The sequence below is a fragment of the Pseudochaenichthys georgianus genome, chromosome 9 (assembly GCF_902827115.2).
Source record: "Pseudochaenichthys georgianus chromosome 9, fPseGeo1.2, whole genome shotgun sequence".
Taxonomy (NCBI): domain Eukaryota; kingdom Metazoa; phylum Chordata; class Actinopteri; order Perciformes; family Channichthyidae; genus Pseudochaenichthys; species Pseudochaenichthys georgianus.
Window position 1 is genome coordinate 28,297,438 of NC_047511.1, and position 20,970 is coordinate 28,318,407.

General features: G+C 39.8%; 1 protein-coding gene across 1 annotated transcript; it reads left to right on the forward strand.

The window, feature by feature from the left end:
- The first annotated feature begins 1,337 nt into the window (after positions 1–1,337).
- Positions 1,338–12,641, forward strand: LOC117452599 (melanopsin-A-like). Its single transcript, XM_034091309.1, has 9 exons — positions 1,338–1,504; positions 4,006–4,139; positions 4,228–4,431; positions 4,673–4,844; positions 5,423–5,584; positions 6,755–6,862; positions 6,980–7,142; positions 12,018–12,164; positions 12,252–12,641. Exons 1-9 carry the CDS (start codon positions 1,338–1,340, stop codon positions 12,639–12,641), a joined length of 1,647 nt encoding a protein of 548 aa, XP_033947200.1.
- Positions 12,642–20,970: the final 8,329 nt, after the last annotated feature.

Consider the following 20,970-nt stretch of genomic DNA (forward strand, 5'->3'; position numbering starts at 1 on the left):
GTGTGTGTGTGTGTGTGTGTGTCTCTGTGTGTGTTCTGAACCATGATGTGTGCCTTGTTGCTTAGACAGATGGTTGATTTCATGAGAAATATTAAATGTGTATGATGGTAACTGTATAGCACAATGATGTTTCAGCAGAGCGTGCACTCTTTGGGTGAGAGAACCAGTGTTGCAGTGAATTGCAGATTAGCAGGAATCATTTAGAAATGAGAGGTGACATACATGCTTCATCATATCAGTTTGATCTAAAATGGCAGTTAATACTGGTGTTAGTGAGCATTATGACTGTTATGTAAGGATCTTATAGTTAAAGGGTTAGAGCTCAGGGCTGGGCCATATTACATGGAGGGTGGGTAAGGATGAGAGAGAAAGAGAGAGAGAGAGGGAGAGAAAGAGAGAGAAAGAGAGAAAGAGAGAGAGAGAGAGAGAGAGAGAGAGAGAGAGAGAGAGAGAGAGAGAGAGAGAGAGAGAGGATGACAAGAAGGCATGGCTGAGAGAGCAACACAGAGACAAATTGCATGTTGAAAGAGAGACCAATAGAGGGAGAGAGAGAGAGAGGGGGGAGAGAGAGGAGGAGAGAGAGAGGGGGGAGAGAGAGGGGGGGGGAGAGAGGGGGGGGAGAGAGAGAGGTTGAGAGTCTGCAGTTGGTAAGACAATCAGAGACAGGCCAGTGATTTAGAGCTTGGTGCACAGCTGGTGTGACGGGTGAAGAGGCTGCAGGCTAGCATTGAGTGTGTGGACAGTGACATTGTGCAATGGCTAGGGGATTTAATATACTGGATGGAAATCATCAACTCAATAACTTAAGTATCAAACAGGAAGCATCAGGGAGAAGACAAGTTGTTGAACTGCACACCGGAGGGGATGAACTGGATGGAAAGGATGTTGCTTTTACCTTTGGTACATCTGGAGATAACTAATGCCTGCACGGCTTTGGACGTTGTCTAGATTCACAAAGAAGTCAAAGAGGATTGTTTATCCACATTCACGATTATTTCTGAGTAATGTAAAAACTTTTTTGCACAAATAACCCCTTTCATCCTTTCAGCTTTTACTCCAGGAGGATACATATGGACATTTCACATCTTCAAAAGGCAGCAATCACCTGCTGCTTCATATTTGGTATTGAATGGACGGTTTACGGTGGGAAGAACAAGGGATTACTCAGTGAAGTGAATCTCCTCTCAATTTAGTTCTTAGTAGGATCTAAAGGAGATGCTGTACGTATTTTGCAAATGAAACTACTATGGAGACCAGACACAGGCAAAGCAAAGTTTACACTCCAGTTAACCCACTGCATCCTGCCAGGTTATCACTCCTGATGAGGTGTTTGAACCATGTGGTCCACTGAGAGCATGGAGCCAGAGAAAGCTCACACCCAGAGCAGCTTCATAAACAAGGTGGATGTGCCTGACCATGCTCACTACATCGTCGCTATATTTGTCTTTGTCATCGGGATATTGGGCGTCACTGGCAACGCGCTGGTTATGTTTGCCTTTTACAGGTTGGTTTGAGTGTTTTTTCTTCAGTTTTTCATTTTAAGTCATTGTGTGTGCCTGCTCTTTTCAGTGGAGCCTTTACCAATGTTCAACATGGGTCTCTATTTGATTCAGAGCCCTGAGTGGGTTTATGGAGATTTACGGATGGAGAGTCATACATGGAGAGACAGACAGAATCACAGAGTGCGTGGATCTGTAGGCTGGGGGGTGTTGTTGGTTACGTGTGGTCGCTGTTTGAAACACATGTATATTTAAGAATAAGGAGCCAAAAGCCTCTCAATCAAAGTTGAGAAGTTTTTGCTCTCTTTAATTCACTGCATGGGGAGGATCAGTATTTGTCATATATTTTACTTTCCAGGGGATCAAAGGGGTTTCAAAAAGATCTGGTGATTACCACTCAAATAAGCCATGTATCTCCGTCCTGGCCAATGCATGGACAAGACGTAGAATGAGGATCACTGGAGACAATCTGTCTTGTATCCTCATAAACAATGTAAAATGTATTGTATAGAAAACATATTTGTTTCCATTGAATGTTTTAAAACTTCCCCAGCCTTTTTGATGCAAATATACAGGCGCATGTGATATATTATCAAAAGGTGCTTTACTGTGTTTTTACCCAAATGTTAAAAATAATCATTGTGCATTGTCTGCAAATCCATTTAGAGTCACAAGCTCATTCTGATATGTGACTCTTAAATTGTAAACATTTTTGATAAGACAAAGAAGAATATATATGTTATTAGTCGTGTCATTTGGACTGCCATTGACCTCTTATTCAGCTAGTGACATTAAGAGTTTCACAGAAACTGGGTCAGAGCTAAAAAGTGTGTGTGTGCGCGCGCGTGTGTGTGTGTGTGTGTGTGTGTGTGTGTGTGTGTGTGTGTGTGCACATGTGGTCAGTGTGTGTGTTCTCGGGATTGTCAGAATCTTTTATAGTTCAGCTGTCCATTACCGTAGATTTCTCCATTGTGTTGTGCTGATCATTTGTGTTTACTGAATCAAAAATGCACATGATGTTATTATTGGTTCCAATCCATTAACACACAAACACACACGCACACATGCAGGGCCACCGCTTGCGAACAGGCAAGGCAGGCAAGGCAGGCAAGGCAGGCAACTGCTTGGGGCCCCGGACCAGAAGGGGCCCCCCAAAGAAGGTAGATTAAGAAGGTCCACAGCAACGACAACATGAAACACCCTTTAATTAACTGTGCCTCAAGACTGCCCCATGCATAGCATGCCGTAAAATGCTGCTTCTTATCTTAAGTTGCGTTGCCTTGCCCTGCTCCGGCGGGGGCTCCCAGTGAATGTCTGCCTAGGGCCCCCACAGACTCTAGAATCGGCACTGCACACATGCACGCACACACTGCACACATGCACGCACGCACGCACGCACGCACGCACGCACACACACACACACACACACACACACACACACACACACACACATACACACACCACACACACACAGTCACAAACACAACCACAGAGGGAGATAATTGTCTTTCAAGTGTTATGTCACTCGATATGGTGATTTTCTAGGAAGTATATTCTCTAGTAATACTCTATGTATATGCATGCGCAAACCCTTAGAACACATAGAGAGATCTGCAGTAACATGAAAACAGATTAATGGTGTGATACACATACAAATGTTCAAAAGCAGACCCAAAGATGTCACGTATTCACAGCTTGACCTTGCATACACAACCCGGTTGTTTGCTGTTTGATGAGAGAGAAGCCACTTTTGAGTCAGTGGACCCAGAAACCGAGTTGAATCAATAAAACGTCAGTGGAGGTAGACAACAGGTCAATACACTGCCTAATCCAGTTGCTGTCTAATGCAGGTTCTCACAGAGTTGACCAGTTCAGCAAAGATAATTGGTTATAATAATATATAAGAACAATAGAATATGTTAAAAGTAAGAGTAAACAAAGGTAGTGAAATTGTGTTAAAGGCAATGCTGTATACATATTTTTTCCTTTTCAAATGTCCCGATGGAAATGAAATTGTTTTCTTGCAAAAAAATCTTTTTGTGTGTGAGTTTATATTTTCAAAGAACGACAGCAGAATGTCTCATAGGTTGTGAAGTATTATAAAATGACAAAGAGTTATAATTGTAGTCCAGTCCTAAACCAGTAAGTCATTAACAGCCAAGTAAACAAGTAAAATAGCTTTGAAACCAATCCTAAAAAAACATTTGTTCTAAATTAATTGAAGAGTTATAAATTAATTCTTTTAGAAAACCTGTGAAAAGAGCATCACAGTGGTCCAACCTACTTGTAATACAATACAAATTCAATAACACAGGAACATATTCTTTGGATATGAACAGCTGTTCCTTCTTGATGTGGGATTTAAAATGTAAGTCTGAGTGAAGGCTAAAGCCCAGCTTGTAAAATAACATGGAACATATTTATGATACTAACAGTTGTGTTTTTAAAGTCTTGTTTTGACAGTAATTTATACATATCACATTTGTGTGTGTGTTTGTGTGTGTAGTAACAAGAAGCTTCGTAACCTGCCGAACTACTTTATCATGAACCAGGCCATCAGTGACTTCCTCATGGCTTTCACACAGTCCCCGTTCTTCTTTATCAACTGTCTCTACAAGGAATGGGTGTTTGGAGAGATGGGTAATGCTCTTTTTCTAACATCTTCAGACTACTGTGCACTTGTTGTTGTTTAGTAATGCACATGTCTGTATGTGTTTCTTCTCTGCAGGCTGTAAAATGTATGCCTTCTGTGGAGCCCTGTTTGGCATTACTTCCATGATAAACCTACTGGCCATCTCAATTGACCGCTACTTGGTGATCACTAAGCCTCTGCAGGCCATTAACCTCAGTTCCAAACGAAGAACCACGGTGGCCATCATCATGGTCTGGCTTTACTCTTTGGCTTGGAGTCTGGCTCCTCTTGTTGGATGGAGTAAGTTGAGCTACCTCAATGTCTATTTATATCAAGTTCTTGTACTTGCTCTGTGATAATCTGAGAGAAACCGGCAAATGACCTGCAGTGAAGAAAAACTGACATAGGGCTTGCTGTGATCTTAATCTACACTTTCACATACATCAAAACAAGTACAAGTCTTATGTGAAAGAAAACTCAGAACTGCTGATGTTTTATGTGATATCTTAAATGAAATGATGATGTTCTTTATCCCTTTTAGGCTCCTATATCCCTGAGGGCCTGATGACATCTTGCACATGGGATTATGTTACATACACAATGGCCAATAGGAGCTACACGATGATGTTGTGCTGTTTTGTTTTCTTTATTCCACTGGGAATAATCCTTTACTGTTATATCTTCATGTTTCTGGCTGTACGGCAGACTGGCAGGTACTGTAACTCTTATATCAGCAGGAGTGTTGTGTTTTTTTGAGTTTATGTAGGTGGCGATACATGCAATATAAATTATTTTAATAATACTCCAAAATGAAAAAATACCACACTTAAATAATTTCAACTGTTTTTATCAGTACCATATGTCAAAAGGAATGTGTGTTTAAAAAGCTGGTGTACAATGGCACGTTAGGTGCATTTGTATGTGGTAAATACTGTAGTAGTTAGCTTGATAGGTGATACATAATGATGGGCTATACAACACAGGAAAGGCAGATTATCTGTGTAAAACAAAATATGTAAGGTTAAGGTGCATAATTCATGTGCACATATATGAGTACGCATAATATATATATATATATATCTTTATAAACCCCCAACTACTTTGACCAGAAGTGAATTCTTATAAATATGAATGCTTCTTTTGGTTTGTCTTTCAGCTTTAATAACTTATTTTTGGGCAGAGATTGGTCTTGTTAAAGATCATATCCTAATTGTTCAGCAGGACATGTATTACCTGAATTTTGTTTTCTGGTCTCACTTTCTCTAACTGTACCACCCTACTCCACCCACAGGGACGTAGAGCGTCTGGGGACCCAGGTGAGGAAGTCCACCCTGATCAAGCAGAGGTCCATCAGGAGCGAATGGAAGCTGGCAAAGATTGCCTTTGTCGTCATTGTGGTTTATGTCCTCTCCTGGTCACCGTACGCCTGTGTCACAATGATTTCCTGGGCAGGGTAATACTTCTTTCATACATGATTAGTTTTGTGCTGCAATGGTTTGAGTGTGCTTGTACATTTTTGGGATAATATTTTTGAAACAAAAATCTGCTGTGGAGTTACAAAGGCAGCACATGGAGTTGGATATATAGCCTACATGATTTAGCTTCAAGTTTCTGCAGGGCTACATGAAGGATGTGCTGGTTTACCAGGACATCATTGGAAGTTTAAATGGATTTCCAAATTTCCACTAGGGTCAAAATGTGCCTAAATCTTTAATGAATGAACTACTGTGTATATTTAAAGACACTTGTACATTGAGCATTGGTCTCTTTAATCATAGATTCAATGCATACATTTATTTTCAATTTATTTCATGTAAGTAGACATTTTGTATCTCATCATATTTCCATCTGCCTTTGCTTTTAAAAATGCTTGTGGACACATATTTTTATTCTAACCATTTTGAAAAATAAAAAAACATTCAGCAGTCATGCTACACTTAGGAGTGTAGATAGTGCGTTGGCCATTTGGATATAAATCTCCCCAAAATGGCGTTGATGTATCATTATATAATGTTGTGCCCTGGATCAGTGACATACAACAGAAGGCGAAGCTGCTCATACATTCTCAGCTTATCACAGAATTCACTAAACCCCATGTCCCTCCTGGGACACACAGTAGGATGAGGTGTACAGTAGTTATGTAACTTAGAAATCGCATACTTTTATTTATTTCATTCACATTTTGCTCTATCACTGGGGAACACAAACACGCACACCCACACCCACACACACACACACACACACACACACACACACACACACACACACACACACACACACACACACACACACACACACACACACACACACACACACACACACACACACACACACACACACACACACACACACACACACACACACACACACACACACACACACACACACACACACACACACACACACACACACACACACACACACACACACACACACACACAATGAGATAGACTAACACCCCCTTTGTGGCAGCTGGCACATAATCCCTGGTTCAGTACAACTCTTCATTAAGTTACAACAAATAAAATAATAAAGTTTTGCTGCTGTTGTCACGCTAGAAAAAACAAAGAACTAGGCTACAAGATATATTTTTTTAAAACTACTGTTGTTCTGTCTCTTTCAGTCATTCGAAAATCCTGTCGCCATACTCCAAGGCCGTCCCTGCAATCATAGCAAAAGCCTCCACCATCTACAATCCATTCATTTATGCTATTATACACAACAAATACAGGTAAATACATACTTTTTTAACCTAAACTGCCTCTGCACATGTATGATGTCATACATTGGAACTCATAGTTCATCACATTAAACTTAAAGCTTTTTCTGTTGCTTTGTACTTTAAAAGGATGACTCTGGCAGAAAAGATTCCCTGTCTGAGGTTTCTGTCCCCCACTCGTCGAAAGGAATGCATGTCCTCCTCCATCAGCGAGTCCTCTCTCAGGGACTCCATCATTAGCAGACAGTCCACAGCCTCAAGGACTCATTTCTTCACAGCTTCCCATGACATGGTAATCCTTTTTTAACCAACATTTTGTTGTTACATAACATGGCTTGTATGGGCTATCACTGATCAGAAGGAACCATTACAATTCAGTTTTGTTAAGTCTCCTTTATTCTTGGTGACTTTTACAGTCTTTTAACACTAATCTGTGAAGAAACATACATGTAATCTTAAGGCTTTAAATTGATACATTAAAGATTTAGGTATTTTCTTTTATTCATTCCTATGTGCCTTTTTATTCAATTTGGTCAAAATTGTCAAATTGAATGTTATAATTAGTATCATGTTCCTACTTTATGAATGCACACCTGAAAGTTAAATAAAAAGTTGATATTAATATTTTCTTCCACCAGGACTGTTACGTGACAGCATCTTTTGTCATGCATCGTTCACTTTGCAGGCCAATGCTTGAAATTCAATTCAATTCAAGATAAAACACTGGGATTAAGATAATTTTGGCCGCAAAATCATAGAAACCTTGTTTATGATTATGTTGCTTCAGTTTCTTTTCAAATGTATAGTGTTTCGAGCAACACACTCTCACTCCATAATCGTCCAGGAGCGACGTTTGGTCAGTGTCTGTGGCGTGCAGTTGTGACGCTCCTAGGCTCCTTCAGCTTCATAAAGGGACGCAAATAGCTTTCAACTGATTGCAAAGTATTCCCATCTGCGGCGGGATTTGACGCTCATGGAAGCACGGCATTCGTTTGTGTCGGCTGCCCTTAAAGGCAATGTGAGCGTCCATTCTCATTGGATAACGGAGAATTGTACACCCGGAAGTAAGTATTCCCCTTACAGTCGATTGATTTTACAGTGATATCTGCCCTACTCATCGACTAAAAAACACCAGATTATCCTTTTTAATTACACAACATTGATTGGTTTAAATAGTGTGCAATACTTTTGTATTTTTCCCCTTTTTTTTCACCATTCATTCCAATGGCTGGCGTCTATGTCACATGATCTTCAAATTTCTCCCTGCAGAAAAAAAAAACATGGCCGAACTTCGTTTTATTCTCGGTGGAAAATGCCTATTTTAAAGTTAGTTTGGCCATTAAAATGCGTTTTGATGTCATTTGATGCGAGAAATATGAGTTGTTATTTCAGATTATGTGTGCAGTGGATGTACATGATCTTTAGTTTGCTAGTTATTACGAAGATTACTTCAGGAAATGTGCGTCCATAGAACGTTTTCATTGTTACCAAGGTGGTTGCTAGGGACGCTGCTATCGATATTATATTATTTCTGTTATGTTGTGCAACTGTTTAATGGTGTTATCTTTATTGCTACCCCATTCCCCGTCAATGTATAGTGTTGGTCCACAGCGCAAACGTTTTAGTTTAACAAAATCCGCATCTAAAGATAGCCTACGTTATTTTACCCTGTACAATTCCAGTCTCACATCTCACAGCACATCGTAATTAACAAATACCGGAAACAGACCGAAAACATTTAAAAAAAATAAATAATACTTTATTCCGAGTGTGCTTGCTTTTCTCTTTGAAAGGCATCACATAACGGCATTGTAATACACGGTTCGGCTGCAATAAATATTATATTATTATTAGGGCTGTCAAGTTAACGCGTTAACGCAACATTTTTTTAACGCCACTAATTATTTTAACGCGATTAACGCATGTGCATTTTTTTCCTCGGCCGCCCCGTAGTTTCAGAGCGCATCGAGTTTAAAATACCATCGACAAGCTGATGCTGCTGACAGCCCCGCTCCTGCCGCCCGCTTGTGGCAGACCACACTTCCACGCTCACCGGCAGGCACCGACTGGCCATCGGGAGGACCGGGAGGGTGTGTGTGGCCCGAGCGAGCGAGAGAGAGACCTTACGTGCATTACCGTACCGCAGTGTGAACGCGGCTATTGTTGTTGTTAGCATCTGGTGCTAGCTAGCTGCGCTAACGGATATAAGGAGCTGTTTAAATGAAAACAGAGGAGCGCTCTATCCACACAACTGCGCCGAGCACTTGACTTTATGCAGGAAGTCAGACAGCGGGACATTGTACGAGAAGTCAGCACACTCATGATTGCAGCAACATGATTGCAGCGTCCAGGCAGCTCCCGTTCGAGCATATGCCTTGAGTTGCACATAGCTCCAACGATCTCACACACACACACACACACACACACACACACACACACACACACACACACACACACACACACACACACACACACACACACACACACACACACACACACACACACACACACACACACACACACACACACACACACACACACACACACACACACACACACACACACACACACACACACACACACACACCATTTGTATTGTATGAGAGAGGTTCCAGGTTGAATTGAATATTTGTAATATTCAGAGGTTGTTGTGTTTAATATGCATGAGAATATTTGTCATTGTTCAAATGATAATAAACATTAGCATAAAGCATATTTGTCCACTCATATGTTGATAAGAGTATTAAAAACTTGAAAAATATTCCTCTAAGGTACATTTAGAACAGATAAAAAATGTGCGATTAATTTGCGATTAATCGCGATTAACTATGGACAATCATGCGATTAATCGCGATTAAATATTTTAATCGACTGACAGCCCTAATTATTATATATTATATTATATTATCTGCCGTAGTTCTGTATTTATAGAGCCCTGATGAGAAGACTTCTAGACAAACATGAGGAACTGAAAACGTGACGTGGATCATAAATATATCAGCCATTAAACAACATCTTACATTTCTTTTCACACAATACGTCTCCTTGCAGTATCAACACTAATTCGGCTGACTTTTATATTTGATCCAATTGGTAGATAGGCTGTATTTACACCATAAAGGTGCACAGCTGATATAAAGGGACACCTAGTGGTTAAAGCATGTTATTGAATTTCATTATTTTTATTATTAGATATTAATAGGATCCCTATAAAGTATATTCATTACTCGTTATGCTCTACTAATAGTTAATTAAAGGCTGTATATAATGACTATTTTGCACATCCCTTTCAAGATTTCAAGATTTTCTAAGGTTTATTGACATATCATATAGGCCTACACAACTATGGTGTAGTTCTGCATTGAATGCAAAACTTGAGTCGCAGGTTCCTCAATAGTGCATTACAAGACATCTATCAATATTTGTGCATACCTCCATCAATGTTAACTATGTTGAAGCACTTATTTTAACTGATATTATACATAATGTATTATACTCTTATAAGATGTATGTAGATATTTAATCTCCAGCCTTGTCAGGTATTAAACAATCAATAAATAAAGAACACAGAATTGTTAAATATAAAACACAGAATTTGTGTGATTATACTAAATGATTTACAAATAAACACCACTGCATATTTACAACTGTTACACATGCTGATGTAACGCAAATGTTCTAACTTGGGATCAATAAAGTATATCTTATCTTAAGCTGGTCGATGGCTACTGCCATATTTGCAAAATTTGCCTCTGAACCTTGACAAGTGCATGTTTCAGGCTTATCAATTAATGTAATGTAATGTTATCAATTAACAACAGGGTTCACAAACATAAGACCAGCTGTTAAATAAAGCTCTTCTGACCTTAGCTGGCATGTGTGTGTATATTAATGCTGCCCATTATGGGCACAAGCAATTTTCACCCATTTATTAATTATATGTTTTAAATTTGAGTGTTTCCTATCCCCTAAACCTCCAGGGATGTACACAGTTTAATACTGGCAACTTCTTGTGATGGGAAATACGAAAACGTCTTTTAAAACTACAACTCCCAGTATAGACGTGCCATAGATAGAGAACATGTTGCGAAACAGAATAGCCAGCATGTGTAGTTCTGGGGATAGGGTGGGGGAGGGGGGGGACGCGGTGGATCCGTTCAAATCCAGTTTTGGACAGTCTGCCGTGGTTCCATCCCATTTCAAGTGCTGTTCGAGAATCGGCTTAACCCTCGGAGCACACTCTCCAATCACAGAGCTTGAGGACTATCACGGGGTTTGTCAAACAGAGCACATGGTGTAGTCCAAACGATAGCTGGGGATTCTGGGTAGTGTAGTGTCTTCTGCCATCCTTTACTCCGAAAAAATATTTGTTTCTCCGAATCGAAGGGGAAAAATACAAAAGCATTGCACACAATTTAAACCAATCAATGTTGTGTAATTAACAAGGATAATCTGGTGTTTTTTAGTCGATGAGTAGTGCAGATATCACTGTAAAATCAATCGAAAGTAAGGGGAATACTTACTTCCGGGTGTACAATTCTCCGTTATCCAATGGGAATGGACGCTCACATTGCCTTTAAGGGCAGCCAACACAAACGAATGCCGTGCTTGTATGAGCGTCAAATCCGGCCGCAGATGGGAATACATTGCAATCAGTTGAAAGCTATTTGCGTCCCTTTATGAAGCTGAAGGAGCCTAGGAGCGTCACAACTGCACGCCACGGACACTGACCAAACGTCGCTCCTGGACGATTATGGAGTGAGAGTGTGTTGTTTCTAGAGTCCATTGTTGAGGTCTACTGGAATAGATTTACATTGTTACATTTTCCAAAATCAAATCGGATTGGTCCATTTGGACCTGGGTATCGTTAAGTCACTATACTCAGGAAGAAAAAAAATGAAAAAATAAAAATCTCCAACGAGGCGTTTTGGGGCAACATAGACAGGTATTAGAGTTTTACTTGCTACAGGGTGTACTTTGAGGGTTTGTGACTTTGCAGACCGTTTACATGCATAAAAAGCTACATAACACACAAGGGGACGGGTAATAACCTAATAGCATGACATGGGACCTTTATTGGGATCACATGCTGATTTGAATTGATTTCATCTTGATTTCATAAATTGTTGTCCAATTCAGCTCACATTAGTTCTGTTTTGTCCTGCAGGTATTAAGGGATGTTGAGATGGAGCCGTTGGGAAGGAAGTCCGGTGCTTCCCTCAGAAGCATGCCATCGTACAGACAGCCTTCCAGAAACAGGACTTATAAGAAACAGTTACAGCGAAATACAGCCAAAACCCAAGCAGCAGAGAAGGTGAGAAAACACAGCAATTTTTTTTTAACTTTATCTTAAACGTATTTTATCTCATTGAGGAAACTTGTATTTTTTTCTCATTGCCAGCACCCATCTACCATGAATGAAACATACTGTGACCATGAGCTGGTTTGCAGTTCTCTCACCATCGCCACCCTCCCCCTACTGGTCCTCACCAGGAAACGCAGTCAGAGTTTATCTGATGAGATTTCAGACTCAAGCGAGAATAAAGGTAGCATCAGGGATCACCACAAGAGCGACTCCTTCGATTCTCATTTTGGAAAAATACCAACCAATTATCCTAGATCGCCTCAGGGTGTCCCTCGCATAATTGTCATCAGTCCCACATCTGAAAGCAGTCTTACCAACCATGACAGTGTCTGCTTAGAAGACAGTGTTGAGGCGATGGAGAACAATGTTTTTGTTAGCTTAAACTTCTCATCAGAAGTCTTTGAGGCAGTGGAGCTGCTGCCTTGATCAGCTGGACTTTGCTGGACTGTGTAATGTTTTTCCTCTGAAGTTATATTATTTATTGTGATTCTTCACCACAGACATATTCTTCTTCTACTTTTTTGTTTGTTTGGAGTAATAAGGGTTGGATCTCAAAATGAAACAATATGATATGGTTCTGGTATGCAATGTGCTGTGTTTTCAGACGTTGGCAGAGGCTGGGGCACCCCAAGGGACAACATGGATAGAGGCATGTTTTCATTAGATTCCACAAAAAGGGTTTAAATATATATTTTCAGGAGTTCAGGGCCAATCACAAACTGTCTCTTAGTTCAGCTACGTGACCACTTCATGGAGTATACTTGAGACTGAAGGGAAAATTGCATTTCAAATTAGATCATTTTATTCAACTGATATTTCCATCTGGGAATAGGAGAAAACAAAAATCTAGTTGCTTTATTTTCTGTTCAAATATCACACAAACACTGCAACAGCATAACAACTTAGGAAGGAGACTAGCACAATGACTTTAGGTTTTAAAGATGTAAAATAGTAAAAAGGGTTTGTATATTCAATTATTGTCTTGTGATAGTAGTTGCTTTAGGGAATGTGCACCTCTCAGACTTTGTATTGGTAGCAAGACAGAGGTAAAATGAAAATATGAGGCTCTTACCGTACGTAAAAAAAAAACGACAGAGCAGAGGCAGAGTCAGATTCAAAAGCGTCTCATACAAAAAAAAGTTACAATGCAGTGACTTTAACATGTCTTGCTCAATGTGTGGACATTGTGCTTTATAACAAATGCTCCAATGTATTATTCCTATTCATAAAAATATGACTGTTGTGTTGCTTATGAATGCTAAAGTGTTGTTTCCAGTGATCTGAGTCAGTGTTATTCCAAGTCACTGACACAAGTAACACGGTTTATACACAGCACAAAAGTTCAATAATGTTTACAGAATTATTATTTATTATTATTAATATCCATCCTTTAAAGAAACAAAACACAATCGCTCCAGTCAATTAATAGTCTTATCGACTCATTACTAATATTAAAGGAAAAATAAGCTATTTTTTCACACACTTATGAAACATCTTTGTTGTAATATCTGTATCATCTGCATTTTAACATTTGATACTTGTGCATCTGTTGCTTTTGAATTCATTAGTTCAGTTCATTTGCACTATTATTCAAATACATACAATAGGGAAAAAGAGAGAGGAAGCAATCCTGAAAGGCGCCTCCTTTATTCAGATACATACATCTAGAGAATGACAATGCTGTATTGACTACAAACATTATAGGGAAATTATGGTAAGAACATTTCTTTTTCATGTTTATGTGCTGATTAAACTTTTTCAATCCACCTTTTGTTTAACTTTTTGTTAATCTGAAAAGAAAACACATGATTATACTGATAATGTTGGTATTGCATAAACCCTTCAATGACAACGGCTAATTTTTATTCCAACATTTTTTTATTTTTTTATTTCCACAACAACCGCACTTGCAGGCAGCCAGAAATGGTGGCTATTTTGGCTAAGGTGGGGTAAACTTACTCTAAATTTATTTTTGCATAATTGTTGACATAATAAGTAATATTGCTTGCTATACTGTATATTGTGAGTCTGAACGACGTGAGTCAGACTGATACAATATATTTTGCTGTATCTGTATGTGCTTTCTATCTTCTTCTTGTCATTTAGCAGAAGTCCAGTATTTCAGGGTTTGATGAAAAGAGGGAAATTATATATAGGTAGGAGCATATTACACCTACAACTGCCATATGGACAAACAGAGAAGAGTAAACATCTCCTCACAAGGCTCACTCACTGAAGGTTACTGCATATTTATTTGAATGTCATACCAAATAAAGGTTGTTATTTTTGCCTAATCTTTTATTATTATGTACAATTAAATAGATAATAGTGAGGGATTATTGTTAGTGTTGTTGTCGAGGCAACAGTGTGACTTTTGACCAAATTAATCACTTTCTCTTATTTCAATAGAGAACCGCAGTGACGCGTCCTAAAACCCGGAAGTAAACTCCTTCCGGTTCCTTCGTCAAAAACCAATTCAATATCTCCATAGGATTTTGGAAAATAGCTTGAAATAAGGTCTGTGGTTGACACACATTTAAGAGACAGATCACATTTTGTTCAGCCAGATAATATCCACATGTCTACCCTACTTTTATAATTTTCGAATCATAAATCTCGTCGCCAGAAGCAAAATGCTAACGTAATGCTATAAACGAACTACAGCAGGGTCGCTGCTTCAACATCACGCAACTTAAGATCCATATTCAAAACTACAGATTCAAAATTGTTCAAGTTGAAGCGGTACTTGCTTTCAAGCAGAACAGGGCAAACAAACTTAGCGGGAGTGTTTACGTGTTCGGTGTAATGACGTACAACGGCCTCAACAACTTCTGTAGTCCTATTCAGCCACATGTTAACAACCATCGTTTTTCAGACACGTAAACTCTTCAAAAATCACCAGTGGGGTCACTGCTGTTGTATTTAATGTCGTAGTACAAAACGTGATCTGTCAAATCTGTCAATTTGTGTCAAACACAGACCTTATTTCGAGGTAAAAATGCTAACTTACTTCCGGGTTTTAGGACACGTCACTGTGGTTCTCTATTTCACTGAATTTACCTTTTACAGATTACCTCCCATCAACATTTGGGACTCTCCCGAGAATTCTTACGGTACAGAAAAAAATTAAAAGAATAACTTGGCAACATGTTTATCCTATATCTTCCATTATTAGTTTGACAGCGCCACAGAGGGATCACCTTTCAGTACTCACTGTATAAAACACATTGATTTGTATATGATTTTATGTGATATTTTAGTGGGAATGCTGATACAGCATTCCAACTATCTGTTATGCTACGCACACAATTCTTTATTATTCTGCCAGGTTATTTTGCACCTCTTCTCCCACATTCCACATCGCAGAAACTCCGTTCAAACATCAAAAGGTTCAGCTCGGTCGGGAATCAATGGCTATTACTTTTCTTATTCATAACTTTCATAATTCCAGAGATACATCCCATAATTCATCACATTCTTAACATGGAAGTCAATGGAGAAACTCTTCAGACTTGAACAATCTTCATGCAACTTCAACTGCTAACTGCTCCTTCATACTTTCACTCAGAAACCTCATTCCAACTTTAAAATGTTTCTGACATTATTCGTGTAACACAAACACTTTTAAATCTGATTCATACTTTTAGAGATATTAAACATTGTTCAGACCTTGGTAAAGAGGCCTTCTTCAGATTTTAGAGTGCGTCATGTCACAGCTAGAGTGGAGGACATATTTAATTTTGCCTTCATATCTTCTTTTAAACCTACCATAATTCCCAAACCCTACATTCCTGAGATGTAATTTTTCATGAGAAACGTAGGAAAACCTCTTGTAGCTTGAAAACTTTAAAAAAATGAAGCAAAAATAATTAAACAAAATGCCTTTTGAGGGCATGAAGTGACAAAAACGTTCAACATGTCTCCATTAAACTCCATTGTAAGTTCAGCCTCATCCCCACCACAGCAGCCGCACACCTTTAGTTAATCTGCCAAAAAGGCCACATTATTAACCCGAAAGTACACAAAAAGTACACTTCATATGCTCAAGTTCCTTGACCTGCTTCACACTTTGAAATTTCACCGATATCTGTTACGGTTCTTCAACAAAACATTCACATGTAAGAGGTTTATCTCTCATTCAGAACAATGACAATGCTCTCCTCTCACTGATTACTGCACATCACCATGGAAACCTTTGATCTCTGGACACGTCGTTAGCTCAAATATAAACACCTGTGTCATGGAACACGATGATGTCATAACTCTAACTGATATGCTCAGAGCAGCAGATTTCAGATAATGGTTAATGGTCCTGCCCTCAACAGCTCTACGTCAATAATGGGGTGTCATCATATGCCGTTTCCATGCCATAAAACACGATGTCGCTGTAACTCCAAAGGACACGGTCCGATCGCCCCCCAAACTTCGCTTGTATATCACCGGTCCATGCCTCAACAGCTTTATGCCAAATCTGAGATCTCATCATAGGCTGTTTCCATGGAAACACAACCCTCGCCATAAAACACGATGTCGCTGTAGCTCCAATGGACACAGTCCGGTCGTCCCACAATCTTCACCTGTATATCACCTCTCCATGCCTCAACAGCTCTACGTAAAATCTGACATCTCATCGTATGCCGTTTCCATGGGAATAGATCCCTCGCCATAAAACACGATGTTGTCGTAACGCCTATGAAAAGGGTCAAAACAGCACCACACTTCAGATAATGGTTAACGGTCCAATCCTCAACAGCTTTACATCAATTATGGGGTTTCATCATATGCCGTTCCCATGGAAACGCATCCCTAACCTAAAAGACGATGTCGCTATAACTCCTATGAAAATGTTCAAAAAGTGCTCAAACTTCACATGTGTGCTAACAGTCCAGCCGTGAAGACATCTACAGGACAGTTTTGAGATTTCTTCAAATGTCGCCATGGCAACACAATGCTTGCCATGAAACACGGTTTTCTCATAACTTCAGTGAAACTGCAGCCATCAACGTATCTAAGCGTATTATGGGATGTCATCAAATGCTGTTGGCATGGCGACAGATAATTCGCCAACAAGTTAGTTAAAAAGTTTGCAGTTCAAATATTCTGCTGCTTTTCCAAGCCTTTTTACTTTATTTTCTTCTCTCATCACACATTCAAGCCCCCAGTGTTCATGTATCATTTCAATCTAAATTCTTCACTTTCTTCTTACACATTACATTTCAGCATAGCAGTTTAGCGTCAGCTTTTCAGCATAAAGCATTCCCAATAGCAATTTCTTCAGGAATTGCATTCTCTAGTTTGTCTTAATGTGCTGTGTCATGTACTGACCTTCCTTCTTTTATGCTATTGTGATAATGCATCAGACAATTTCATTGACTCTTTTGTTGAACAAACTAATTATTCAAAGTGCTCTACAAGTATACACGCTTTCCTAGTTTGCATAAAAGATATGCTTGTTGATGTTTAGTTAGGAAGTGATATTAGATGGTTTTCAAATATATTTTATTCATAATAGAACTCAGTCTTTTCTGAGTTAATTTGAACATTTTAGATTATGGGATAGTTTTCTACACCGCCCCCCCGATACCGGGGGGAAAAACGCGTTATCTGCAGGAAACAGCTTCTGAGGGCATCTTAATATTCAATAAACTATGAATGTTTTATATAGAAACTCAGCTAACAGATCTTTTTTTTATTTTTTAAAAACACCCCCAAAGCTAATGCTCTGCCTCTGAATTAGCCACGAGCGGAAAAATGCTGACGCATTACTGCACATAAACTCACTCATAACACCCTTATTACTTATCGTAGCTGCACGTCCAACCCATCAATTAGCATCGCGAAGATATTAACAAGAACAGACATCAAAACATGTGGCGCTAGGTAGCAAGAAACGGCAAAATAGCTTACCTTTGTCGTTGTCTGGTCAAAAGTGGTCTTCAATGGTATTAAAACGATAAAAACGCTGCTGAAGGTTAATCCATAGGTTAATCCAATGTGTCTGTGTCCCTTTGAAATGATTTCTGATAATCCATAAGCAATAAACCTGCTTTTCTGTTTCCAGATGTCAGAACGAGAGATAGGTTCGCTCTCATGCAAAACTGTGTGCGCATAGCTCTCATTTCTCAATGGTAAAATGTGTGTGTATGTGGAAATCCCCCTTCGATTCTATTGACTAACGGTCAAAAAGAGATGTCAATCACCAAAATCGACCAATGGGTTCCAGAGAAACGGTAAAAACACCCATTTCCACCGAAATCAGAGGTGGAGTTCTTTTTGCTAAACCTCTCTAAAAAAGGTAAAATGTCACTTGTTTTGCATCAATCTTGATGCAAAACCTTTAGACTTCCAATAACGGCTTTCAGATGGTCCAAATGATCCTCCCATGTAGCACTGTGAATGACAATATCATCAAGATATGCTGCAGCAAAATCTGACAATCCCAACAATACCTGGTCCATTAATCTTTGGAACGTAGCTGGTGCGCCATGCAGTCCAAACGGCATTATGGAGAACTGGTACAGACCCCATGGTGTACGGAAGGCTGTTAACTCACGGGACTGTGGAGTCAGCGGAACCTGCCAGTAGCCTTTGCATAGATCAATCGTGGTTAGAAACTTTGCTTTGCCCAACCGATCAATGAGTTCATCAATGCGAGGTACTGGATAGGAATCAAACTCAGAAATTGCATTCAGATAACGGAAGTCTATGCAAAACCGTATGGTGCCATCCTTCTTTGGTACCAATACAATGGGGTTGCACCACTCACTTCTTAATACCTCAATGATTCCCAGGGATATCATCAGATCCACTTCCTCTTTAAGGGACACCAGGAGGCGCTCGGGGATTCTGTAGCTCAATCTTCGCACAGAAGCATTCCTCTTTAGCACAATGTTGTGGTCAATAACGTTCGTACAACCAGGATTTTCTTTAAAAACTTCTGGGACACAGAGGGCACTGACTTGGGTTTGTTCATCAGCTGTTAGGTGGTTGAGATCAGGCAAAGCAGCGACAGGTAGAGGAAGGTACTGCCCATCTTCGTCATCCTCTTCTTCCACATGTCTAATCAACAACACTTCCTTTTTGTTGGACCTGGGAAACCATTCTTTTAATAGGTTAACATGCAAAATTCTCTGGGAGCGTGCTTCGCCAAGGGTTGCAATCACATATGTGGTTGCACCTATTTTTTCCTTTACCTCATAAGGCCCTTGCCATTTTGCAAGGAGTTTGTTGTCTTGTGTGGGAAGCATAACCAAAACCTTTTGTCCAGCAGAAAAACTCCTCTCCCTGGCAGATCTGTCATACCAGGTTTTTTGGTTCTTTTGGGCCTCCCACACATTCTGCTGGGCCAGTGCAGTCATTCTGCTCAGTTTCTCCCTCATGTGGACAACATAGGTAATGACACTCTGTGGCTCAGCTGGTTCGGGATCCTTTTCCCAGTGAGTTTTGAGCAAGGAAAGTGGGCCTCTTATCTCATGTCCATATAAGAGTTCGAACGGGGAGAACCCAGTTGATGCTTGAGGGACTTCTCTGAAAGCAAAAAGCACATAGGGTAACCACTGGTCCCAATCAGATCCTGTTTCACAGATGAACTTCCTGAGCATTTGTTTCAGTGTTTGGTTAAACCTCTCTGTCAAACCATCAGTCTGAGGATGGTAGGGGGTAGTCCTGATTCTTTTAATCCCCAGTAGTTTATACACATCCTGCATTAACTTAGACATAAATGTAGTCCCTTGATCAGTAAGAATTTCTTTGGGAAACCCTACTCTCGCAAAGAACTGCACCAAACAAAAAGCAATTGACTTTTTTTTTTACTTTTAAGCGGAAAAACTTCAGGATATCTTGTAGCGTAGTCAGTTATTACTAGCATGAAGCGATTTCCAGACTTGCTTCTTTCTACCGGGCCCACAATGTCCATACCTAATCGTTCAAATGGAGTAGCTATGACTGGCAATGGTTGAAGAGGGACTTTTGAAGGGTATTTGGCTGAGGTTTGTTGACATTGAGGACAACTTTTGCAATACTGAGCCACATCAGCGCGTAGACCAGGCCAGTGGATATGTCTCTGGATTTGGTCAACAGTTTTGCATTTCCCTAGGTGACCTGCCCAGGGAATAGAGTGACCCAGCTCAAGGACAAGGTCTCTAACAGACTTTGGTACCATAAGCTGCTTTGTTGACCCCTGTTGGCGGTACAGTATTCCATTTCCTTGAAAATACCCATCTTCCTTTGAATGTCCAAATTTCTCCTCTTCTTCCAAGGGTTTGGCCTGCTTTAGATAAGGAGTTAGACTAGCATCCTCTTGCTGCATTTTCTGAATGTCAATAGGCATTTTAAATCCCAAAGGTTGTGGTGGATTTGGTTCAATGGACACATTTACTGTAGTATTTTGGAACTTTTCCTCTCTTCTCTGTCTACGTGTCTTATGGTTTTTCCCAGGCTTAGCTTCAATATCCTCATTATAGAAAGGCAGCTCACTGAGAGGTTGAATAGACAATTCGGTCTCCTTGACTTTTGACCTTGTGAGTGACATTACAGACCTTACTTGGATGCAAAAGGTCAAGAAGAACAGGAAGGTCGTCACCAAGCACCACCGGATAGGGAAGATGATCAGCCACTCCAACATTCAGAAGGTAACTCTGGCCCCTCACTTTAAGATAAACATCTGCTGTGGGATAAGGTTTTTCATCGCCATGTACACAGCAAATAGGCACAGTGTCAATTGTATTTACATCATGTGGAGAAATGAACTGTCTGT

Excerpts from the sequence above, each read along its gene's own strand:
- LOC117452599 (XM_034091309.1), top strand. The coding sequence starts at position 1,338 with ATGTGGTCCACTGAGAGCATGGAGCCAGAGAAAGCTCACACCCAGAGC. Across the intron at positions 4,432-4,672 it reads GGCTCCTCTTGTTGGATGGA|GCTCCTATATCCCTGAGGGC; the intron begins GTAAGTTGAGCT and ends TATCCCTTTTAG. Across the intron at positions 6,863-6,979 it reads ATTATACACAACAAATACAG|GATGACTCTGGCAGAAAAGA; the intron begins GTAAATACATAC and ends GTACTTTAAAAG.